At 31.9% G+C, this 11,665-nt stretch overlaps 2 protein-coding genes across 3 annotated transcripts; both read left to right on the forward strand.

Annotated features, from left to right (window-relative positions):
• The first annotated feature begins 4,580 nt into the window (after window positions 1–4,580).
• LOC116850752 lies at window positions 4,581–6,179 on the forward strand. 2 transcript variants are annotated; one of them, XM_032829389.1, is made up of 2 exons: window positions 4,581–5,090; window positions 5,420–6,179. In XM_032829389.1, the coding sequence occupies exons 1-2, from the start codon at window positions 4,759–4,761 to the stop codon at window positions 5,478–5,480; spliced, it is 393 nt and encodes a 130-aa protein (XP_032685280.1). In that variant the 5' UTR covers window positions 4,581–4,758; the 3' UTR covers window positions 5,481–6,179. The 2 variants fall into 2 exon arrangements, with proteins under 2 accessions (XP_032685280.1, XP_032685279.1); XM_032829388.1 differs by having other exon boundaries at window positions 4,593–4,807.
• Window positions 6,180–7,748: 1,569 nt separating this feature from the next.
• On the forward strand, window positions 7,749–9,073 carry LOC116850751. The gene is made up of 2 exons (XM_032829386.1): window positions 7,749–8,742; window positions 8,928–9,073. The coding sequence occupies exons 1-2, from the start codon at window positions 7,780–7,782 to the stop codon at window positions 8,958–8,960; spliced, it is 996 nt and encodes a 331-aa protein (XP_032685277.1). The 5' UTR covers window positions 7,749–7,779; the 3' UTR covers window positions 8,961–9,073.
• Window positions 9,074–11,665: the final 2,592 nt, after the last annotated feature.

Consider the following 11,665-nt stretch of genomic DNA (forward strand, 5'->3'; position numbering starts at 1 on the left):
CCCTCTCTCTCTCTCTCTCTCTTCCCTTATTCCTCTTGCACTCCGAAAGTCTGGGGCGCCTGTGGATACCGGCGGAAGGAGGTTGAGGATGAGAAGGAACAGGAGAGGCCATCTTCCCCCACGCTTCCGCTGTGCCCATAAATTATCACTTGGCGGGAACGACACACGCTGGCGGCTTTAACTTTTCTGCTTAATCGGGTAAAAGCGGGCGTCTTGCCGATCGTGTGATTAGGCTCGGTTACGCGAACGTGATCAACGACGATGCCACTGGTCGAGATAACACCGCCGCTGCTGCTGCTGCTGCTGCTGCTTCTCCTCCTCCGTTCGAACTTCGCGAGATCTCTCCATTCCCGAGCTCGTCTCATCTCGTCTCGTCTCGTCTCACCTCACCTCGTACCGTCTCGTCCTGCATGCTCGTGTCTTGATATATATATGTTCGATAGTAAATTTTTTACGAACGTCCGGAAGAGCGGTTCTCCGTGACGGCGCTTCTCGACGAGAAAATCGCCGGTATGGGCGGCAGCGCGCCGTTCGTCGGAATAATTTATTGGAAAACAATTGAATCTGGACGGGCACTGGAACGGCGGAGGAGCACGGTACGCGGAGGAGTATTGCTTAGACGTCTATATATTTATGGGAGGATTTATTTTCTGGGAACAATGCGGACAATGTGGCCGATATAATTGTTCGTTGAGTGAATAATTGTTCATTGCAGTATATACTTCGTGTGGTAATTAGTCGGGCTTATAACTGCCGCGAAATCAATTATCTCTTTCTGTCTCTTTACCTCCTCTGCCTCTCTCTCCCTCTTTCTTTCTCTTTCTCTTCCTCTCTCTCTCTCTCTCTCTATCTCGCAAGTGAGCGCGCTATGAGAGAAAAGGAACACTTATTAAATTAATTGTAGATTCTGCGGGAATTTAAGTAATAATAATCTTCCAACGAGATCACAATATGGAGTTTGCGATACTTCGCCTTCCTCTTCGCTCAATGAGAATGTACAAGATATCTCAAAGCATCCGATCAACTTTAATAATTGGACTTTGATGTAACTTTGATGTAACTCTGTCTCATAGCACACATGTTTTGCGTACTTTAACTTAGCACACTCTAATATATTCTGTTCTCGCTGATTAATATTATGTAAAAGTACTAATGAAAAAAAATCTGTAAAAAATTATAAATATATTTTCATAAATATATTCATCATTTTATAAACGGTCAATTTAAATATTTCATTTTATTGTAAATATAAGGTAAACATTGAAAACGTGAGTTTACATGAAATCTGTGATTTTCCTAGAAATGAATTTAAGCAATTAACACTCTAGGATTTTCTTGTGAGTACTTTAAAGGGATACCGGAATTGAAATCTTTACCAACAGAATACTGACTTTTCTCTGCATACGTTATATTGACAGAATATAGAATTACAAATGCCCTTATATAATAAAAATATGTGCAAGAATAACATTGCTTGAAACATTGCTCAATATATGACAAAAACGATAAAAAATTTCAAAGTTGACATTTCAAATATAAATTAGTTTGTCAGACGCTATCAGTTAAAATAAATCTCACCTGATAAAAAGGATTTGTAACTTATATATACTGAACGCGAGTTTGCTCCGCTCTTTCAGGAAAATGTTAAAGAATATTACTATACATTTACATCTGAATTTAAAAGTTTAAAATATTGCAAATTTGCAAAAAGATTTCTATATATGTGCAGGTTTAGAATATGGTAAAACAAAAAAACATATATTTACGTAATATCTATACTAAAATTACGAAAAGAACAGCGTTTTATTAATGATGATCATCCCTACATTATCGACATTTGATTTTTTAAACTTTCGCGGTGTTCATGCATATTAGATTTGATTTTCAGGTTTGAGCCGCGTTATTTCTTTTTCGTTTGATTCCGACGTTTTGCGAACATTTCAGTCCGCTTCATCAGAGAGAAACGATGTTATCGATATTATTGCTCGTCATCGGTACCAGCATTTCTTTAAAAAAAATATTACATATTTTAATTTGTTACAAAATATAATTATTATTTAGGTTATTACAGGAATACATTATTTTTTCAGTAAAGAGGTGAATAAAATCATTAATAGTTTCAAGATTTTGCGGTAATACTCTATTATAAAATGCGTATTTTATTAAAATTATTACAAAATATGCCATATCTGAATCTTTTTTTACTCGTGATTAGATTCTGAAGGAAAAGGAACCTTGCTCACTTATAACATAACCAAGAATAAATAAACTACTTACACGAAACTTTTCTAATATATTATATTTTATATGTTATATTCTTATATATTATATAGTAATATAATAATTCATATTATATGTAGTACATATAATATATAACAAATATATTATTATATGTTATATAATATTGCATTTAATCTAAAAAATCAAAATATAACGTAAAATTATCATTACTTTATATTTTTATTTTACACTTTGACATCTATCTCTTAATGTGATACACTGAAGTCAAAGACGACACATAGCAGCCTTTTTATTATATAACAAGCAATTGAAATAGCTCAATAGTGTTTGAACCTTATATTCCATTAACTATAACTTTTTTAGAACGCAAAGTACTTATTCCACTATAGTTTTTGCGGATAATTAAAAACTAAAAGTCGGTTGAACTTGAATATAATCCTAATTCCGGTTAAATTAATTAATGTTAAATAAAACTAAAAAAAGAAATTATTACTTTTTTCTTGCCTTGTGTATTTTCTTTTAAACTTTGTTATTTCGGCCGCTCTGATAGAAATAAAACTTTAATTGTTGGAACTTCTAGCCTCAACATTGAAATCAATAGTACAATGTTTTTCGCGAAATTCTTTTAAAGAAAAATAGGCGCATGTGTTCAAATGAAGCCGAGAATTTTGAAATGCTGCGCACATGTGTTATCCGAACATATACTTTGTAACTGATCAATATAATGATCCTAAATTTGATGGGTGTTTATATTGATTTGTTATTATATACAAGACATTACATGTAATTACTATGAATATCGAGCAGCTTATATTATAACGCAATTGGCTACAGTCCGGCCGCGATAATGTGTGTGTGTTTAATCAAGTATTCATTATTTATGTCCAACTCAGTTTCAGCCGCGTCCGCGCTTGAATCGCTTATCCACCGGGCTCATTGTGACGCGCGACATTTTAACGAGAATTTTTATTAACGCAGTAATTTCCGCGCCCAAATGCACAATAACCGGGCCGAAAAAATACTGCTGTGACTAAGGCGTAAAGTTGACATGTAAATTATAAATATATCAACAACGCCACGTGGGAAATATTTGGAAGATGAATTGTGAGCGCGATGTACAAAGATATTTTGCCAGGCGCGCGCGTTTGGCAAAATATCTTTGCCAATGAGTAATTTATAGTATTTCAGCGAGAATAACTTGTGTGACAACAAAAATCGACACTTCCGCGAATAATTTCGTCGGACAAGGTTTACACTTATAACTCGAAATCTGACATAGTTATATCGTTTGTAATCACGAAAATTCACGGCGCATTTCAGTGCGCCAAGTATACTGAATATTCGATGATATTCGAACAATGGACAATTTACAAGTCCGTCAAACTTAAAAAGTTACACACAGTTCAGTTCACACGTTAAACAAATAATAGGAGAATTTCATTGAGCAGCTAAATTGGAATTTTGAAAACCATTAAATTTGTATTTAATGCATGCTTTAGATTGTCCACAATTCACTACACGATTCGCAACAAAATTCTATGTGTAAGAAAACATTCCAAGATTCAAATATATGTGTCTACATATACAAAATTTCAAATATTTCGAATTATACGTGTTTTATATAAAGTATATAGATTATACAGACTATATAGAATAGTACTTCTCGGTGAAACAAATGATTAGTTATCACCATTTTATTCAGTTTAAATGAAGAAACTATTTAAGAATTATATAATATTTTATAAGGTAAATAAAAGAATCTTATATATCTGAACTTAAATGTCGAGACTGAGGTATGTAAGTAAAACTCTTTAAACTGAGTAAAAAAATTATGTTTTTCTTTGCACACTACCACGGTAATTACTGAGATATTAATTAAAGAAAACTGGCTAATCAACGCGATACGGTGAAATGTATAATGTAGAGTAGTCTGAAAAGACATGTCATGTAAAGGACAGACGAGTACAGACGTCCAGCGCTTTAAAAACATAGAAGAACAATCGCCATCTGTTTGCGAGTCAAATATCTACACCACTGATAAATGAATAACAATGGGCCGTGCGAACAAACGAGAATTAAAGTAAAAAACAACAAATCTATTTGTTTCGACAGTACGCTTGTAAAAATGTAATATGAATATATTCGTATGCAATATCGACGTTATTATTTTGAAATTCAATTTTGAAACGAACCCTAAAGATTATATCCGTATATTTATATTAAGATAATGTACTTATCCAGACATGTGTATTTGAATGTAAACAATTTCTTTGAGGTACAAAGGCCCGGTATCGCCCGAGAGACATAGACCCGGTACTTTCTCGCATATTTATATTTAATATCCTTCCATATATATCTCCCTTTATCGTCAATAGAACATCAGTACTGATACATAATACATATATTTCTCTTAGGCTACACTGAAAAGTCCCAGCGCATTACTTTAAAGTCAATATGACAAATAGAATCCTTGTAATAACTTGTAATAACTTGTAATAACTTGTAATAACTACTGCAATGAGTATATTTATAGAACTATCTAAGTTTAATGGACCATTCAATGAAGATAAGTACAATCAGTTTTTCAACCCGAATCTTTGTCATGTTTGTAAGTCGCCAAACGACGGAAAATTAATTCCATGCGATCGGTGTAATTCCATTTATTACTGTTGCGAAGAACATAAGACGATGCATGCAGAATCACACCAGACGGTCTGCGGAGTTATAGCATTAGCGATATCATTTGATCCGAACTGGTATAATCGTCGTTGTTATTTCGAAGAGTGGATGGACTTACAAAAATCCTTAATCATATTTATAAAAATGCACATATCACGCAGACTATATCGGTATGAAGCAGAGATGTGCTTGTGCGCAAAATCGTGTTATGTTTGTCATCGGAGAATTAATTTGCAACCCTGCACGTACTGCTATTCTATAAATTATTGCGACGAGCACATAGAACCTTTTAGAACTCACGTAATGTGCCAATACCTGATGGTTTTGCTCAACTTGAATATCGCAAATATAAACAACAGTATCTGTAATGAATATCCAGAATATCAGAAATTTGTTTTCCCTAAGAAACAAGAGTATTATGACATGATTTCATTTATTAATATGTATATAAGGAATTCTAACCAACATGCATGGCCGAATCAATTGTATATTTTCACAGATTACGTGACAGGGCCGCTAACATTATACAATGCGTTAGAGGAAGCAGATTTATTAAATAATCCACGAAAGCTTTGTGTATATGTCATTCATATTATAGGCGGAAATATAATAGATGTAATTGGTTTAAAAGCTTGGGAGATTCTACTACATCTTCTGCAGAATATAAGGAAATTATATATTGTAATGATAAGCCCCGAAATGGTGTTCGAATCGGCTGAATATGACAATCTTTGTCACGAATGTATCAGCTGTAGTCAGAAACTTTATTTTGATTTCGTATCTGAGTCATACAACAATTATCTGAAGATGGAATCATATAAATTTCCAAATATAATTGTCGGATTTGAAGCCAAAATTTCTGTCAAGTATTTATCTTCCAAATTCTTATCAGAAGTATTAGTTAGCTTATCAACAGTAAACTGTCCATTACTTTTAACGGCTAAATCGCACAAGAATGTAAAAGAAATTATATATATCTTGGGAAAAATCTATCATAATAATAAGTTGTATATAACAAAAAAAAATGACTTCAGTAGTTGTAGACCAAATAGAGATTATAGCAACGGTGAAATAATTTTTCGCAATTCTTATTTTATTATATACAAATAAATTTAAATTTAATAAGCAACTCAATTAAAGACGATGACTGTTTTAGGCTAAACGATTACTAGTTTCGTAATGTTATTGTTTTATTATATTGTTGAATTATATGCATGTTTGATAATATGAATAAATCATTTTACAATCATAATCATAAATTCTTTAATGACTAGCCACATACATTTATTGGTAAATAAATTTTCCTTTTTTCTTTCCTTCTAAAATTGTGAATTACACGTATGACATCTTAATGATTGCTGTCTCATAAGATGTTAAAGTTTTGCGAGTTCTCGCGAAATATCACATATCACGCAAATGCACAAAAGCGTTTTATCACTCGATCACTATATATCTCCTAATTTTTTATGGAAAATAAATAAGTAAGTCTGATACGTATGTTTATTTGTATAACATATGCTTTATAATAATATTTACTTTATAAAATATTATAATGCAGTTGAAGTTTCATTTTTATTTAGTTAGTTTAAGAATAATATGCGGCTAATATTTACAAACATATTTATAATATAACGAAAAAAGCAATCATTAATGTCAATCACACAGACATATTAGGATAGATACAAATAAAAAACTGTGTACCTTTTATACAAACAACAAAAGATAATATTACCAAATATTAAAAAATACATGCATTTAGCATTTCAATTCTAACGTTTGTCATATTTGTCAATACCTAAATGACGGCAAATTAAAAATTATACTACTTCTAAACTATCCAAGTTTTAAAATCAGACAGTAGAATCCATAAACATGACAGAAGGAGTCATTGAAGTAACTAGGAGATTTTTATTTTTACAAAAATAAATTTTATTTTAGACCATATAGATTATATAGAATATATAAGTTTCACATAGGTATATATATTTTCGACCATATAGAAATTACGAAACTCTTGTGATTCTTTATCGAAAATGCTCCTACAATCATTTTATTTACGAATACCGATCATATAAGCGAGTCAGTTAAAAACTGAAGCAAATAGGATGTATAATTGCATTCTATGGTAAACCTATTGTAAACATTATACATAAATAATATATAAGATCAATAATACTCACTAACACGGTAATTACTGAGATATTAATTAAAGAAACTAATCAATGCACGCGCGATGCTGTGAGACGTATATAAGTAGGTGTCTGAAAAAACATGTCTTGCACAGAACAGCCGGATAAAGACGTCTAGCGCTTTAAAAACATAGAGGGACAATCGCCATCTGTTTGCGAATCAAATAACTACCATAGATGCAACTGATAATTAAATGACAATGGGCCTTGCGAACAAGCGAGAGCGAAAGAAATACAAAATTATTTGTTTTGACAGTACGCTTGTAAAAATGTATTATGAATATGTTCGTATGAAATATCGACATTATTAATTCAAAATCGAATTTTGGAGCGGATCTATAACATATTCTAGAGCTAATTTTATCCTAAGGCTAATTTCATCTCTCATATTTATATTAAGATAATGTACTTATCCAGACATGTGTATATGTATTTTAATGTAAACAATCTCTTTGAGGTACAAAAACCCGCACGAGGGACATAGACCCGGTCGTTTCTCGCATATTTATATTTACTATTAGTGTCCTTCCATATATATCTCTCTTTATCGTCAATAGAACATCAATACTAACATAATACATATATTTTTCTTATGCTCCACTGAAGAGCCCCAGCGCATTATTTTGAAATCAATATCATAAATAGAATCCTTATAATAATACTTACTGCAATGAATATATTTGGAGCAATGTCCAAGTTTAATGGACCATTCCATGAAGATAAGTACAATCAGTTTTTCAACCCGAATCTTTGTCATGTTTGTAAGTCGCCAAACGACGGAAAATTAATTCCATGCGATCGGTGTTATTCTATCTATTACTGCTGTAAAGAACATAAGGCGATGCATGAAGAATCACATCGGAAGGTCTGCGAAGGTTTAACACTAGCGATATCATTTGACCCGCACTGGTATACGCGTTGCTGTAATTTCAAAGAGTGGATAGATTTAAAGAGATCCCTAGTCATTTTTATAAAAATGCACATATCACGCAAACTATATCCGTACGAAATAGAGATGTGCTTTTGCGCAAAATCGTGTGATATTTGCCATCGGATGATTAATTTGCAAACCTGCACGTACTGCTATTCTATAAATTATTGCGACAAACATATACGATCTATGACATCACATGTAGATTGCCAAAATCGGTTGCTTCTGTTGGACTTGAATATCGCAAATATAAACAATAACGTCTGTAATGAATATCCAGAACATCTGAAGAATACTAAGTTTCCTGTAAAACGAAATTATTATAGCATGCTGTCATTTGTTAATGCGTATACAAATCATCCTAAAGGAGACATGTGGACAAATAAATTGTATATTTTTACTGATTATATGACAGGTCCGCTAACATTATACAATGCGTTTGGCAAAGCAAATTTATTAAATTATCCACGACAACATCGTGAATTTGTCATACATATTATAGCCGGAAGTGCACTAGATGTGGCAAGTTTGAAAGCTTGGCAAATTCTACTACATCTTTTTTTCACTGTAAAGAAACTACATATTGTAATGATAAAGCCCGAAACGGTGTTCGAATCGGTTAAATATAATCTTTGTCACAAAAGCATCACACGTAATCAGGAACTTTATTTTGAATATGTATCTGAGTCATACTATAACTATGTAAGTATGAATTCATATAAGCAACCAAATGTGATCGTAGGTTTTGAATTTTCTGACAGGGGGGAATGGTCAAAATCTTTAGTGACAATACTGGGCATAAACTGTCCTTTACTTTTAACCGTTAAATCGGCAGAGCGTGCAAAAAAAATCATACGTATCATGAATAATTTGTTCCATAATAATAGGAAGTATACGGACGGAAACAATTGCTTCTGTAGTTATAAACCAAATAGAGATTATAAGACTGGTGGAATATTTTTTCGAAATTCTTATTTTATTATATACCAATGAATTTAAATTTAATAACTGACTCAATGAAAGGTAATGCCTGTTGTAGACTGTACGATTGTGTTGCTAGTTTTGTAACATTATTGTAAATTATATGCACGTTTGATAATATGAATAAATCATGAATTCTGTAATAAATATCTACACACATTCAATGGTAAATAAATTTCCTTTTTTTCTTTTCTTCTAAAATTGTGAATTACACGTTATTCGTGTGATACCTTAACGATTGCTGCCTTGTAAGGTGTTAGAGTTTTGCAAGTGCTCGCGTGATATCATATATTACGCAAATGCACAAAAGTGTTTTTGTCACTCGGATATATAATTTTCCAATTTTTCATGAAAAATAAGTAATTAGGCCTGGTATGTATGTTCATTTGTAATATTTACTTCATAACATGCAAATATTAAAATGTAGTTTAATTTCTTTTTTAGTTAGTGTAAGACTAAAATATAAATACGTCACAAATAAAATATTTATAATATAACGAATAAGTAATTATTAATTTCAATCACACAGATATATTAGAATGGATGTAAATAAAAAAACTGTACTTTATACAGGCAACAAAATGTAACAACGAAAATCGAATTTTGTAACGGATCTATAACATATACTAAAAATTATCTGTATATTTATATTAAAGTAAGGAACTTATCCAGACACATGTATATGTATTTGAATGTAAACAACCTCTTTGGGGCACAAAGGTCTGATATCGTCAGGGACACATAAGCCCGGTGGTTTTTTGCTCGTAACTTTATGTTCACTATTAGCGTCCTTCTATATATATATATATAATTCTCTACCGTCAATAGAACGTCAACATAATACATATATTTCTTTTAAGCTCCACTGAAGAGTCCCACCGCATTATTATAAAGTCAATATCATAAATAGAATCCTTGTAAATGACAGTTATAAACGTACTGCAATGGATATATCTACAATCCTGTCCAAGTTTAATGGACCATTCCATGAAGATAAGTACAATCAGTTTTTTAACCCGAATCTTTGCCATGTTTGTAAGTCGCCAAACGACGGAAAATTAATTCCATGTGGTCGGTGTGATTCCATTTATTACTGTTGCGAAGAACATAAGGCGATGCATGAAGAATCACATCAGAAGGTCTGCGAAGGTTTAGTACTAGCGATAAGATCTGATCCAAACTGGTATACCCGTTGTTGTAATTTCAAAGAGTGGATAGATTTAAAGAGATCCCTAATCTTATTTATAAAAATGCACATACGACGCAAACTACGTTTGTACGAAATAGAGATGTGCTTTTGCGCAAAATCGTGTGATATTTGTCATCGGATGATTAATTTGGAAACCTGCACGTACTGCTATTCTATAAATTATTGTGACGAACATATACAATCTATAATATCACATGTAGATTGCCAAAATCGGTTGCTTCTCCTGAACTTGAATATCGCAAATATGAACAGCAATATCTGTAATGAATATCCAGGACATCTGAAGAATGCTAAATTTCCTACAACACGAATTTGTAATGACATGATGTCATTTGTTAATGCGTATACAAATCATCCTAAAGAAGACATGTGGCCAAATCAATTATATATTTTTACTGATTATGTGACAGGTCCGCTAACATTATACAATGCGTTTGACAAAGCAAATTTATTAAATTATCCACAACATTGCGAATTTGTCATTCATATTATAGGCGGAAGTGCAATAGATGTAACAAGTTTAAAATCTTGGCAGATTCTACTACATTTTTTTTTTACTGTAAAGAAACTACATATTGTAATGATAAAGCCCGAAATGGTGTTCGAGTCGACTGAATGCAACCTTTGTTACGAGTGCACCCAAAATAACAAGAAACTTTATTTTGAATATGTATCTGAATCATACTGCAACTATGTAAATATGAATTCATATAAGCAGCCAAATGTAATCGTAGGTTTTGATGTAGAACTTTCTGAGGGTGATTTATGGTCGGAATCTTTACCAATGATACACGTTATAAACTGTCCTTTACTTTTAACCGTTACCTCGAAAATGAAGTTGGAAACAATCATGTATATCACAGGAAATATCTTACGTAATAGGAACTCTGTACACGGAATAAATTTCTTCTCTAGTTGTAGACCAAATAGAGATTATGAGATCGGTGGAATATTTTTTCGAAAGTCTTATTATATTTTATACCAATGAATTTAAATTTAACATGTAACTAAATGAAAGACGATAATTATTTTAGACTATATGATTCTGTTGTTAGCTTTGTCACGTTAATATAAATTATATGCATGTTTATTAATATGAATATCATGAGTTCTTTAATGAATACCTCCACACATTCAATGGTAAATCAATTTCCTTCTTTTCTTTCCTTCTAAAATTATGAATTACACGTTATTCGTGTGATACGTTAATAATTGCTGCCTCATAAAATGTTAGAGTTTTGCAAGTGCTCGCGTGATACCACATATCACGCAAATGCACAAAGGTGTTTTATCACTCGAATATATAATTTCCCAAGTTTCCATGAAAAGTAAGTAAGTAGGTCTTGTATATGTGTTTATTTGTAATATTTACTTTATAACATATAAATATCATAATAGTTTAAGTTTAATTTCTTTTTTTAGTTAGTGTAAGAT

Source organism: Odontomachus brunneus, unplaced genomic scaffold (assembly GCF_010583005.1).
Source record: "Odontomachus brunneus isolate Ranch 3 - 2012 unplaced genomic scaffold, Obru_v1 Obru_scaffold_154, whole genome shotgun sequence".
Taxonomy (NCBI): domain Eukaryota; kingdom Metazoa; phylum Arthropoda; class Insecta; order Hymenoptera; family Formicidae; genus Odontomachus; species Odontomachus brunneus.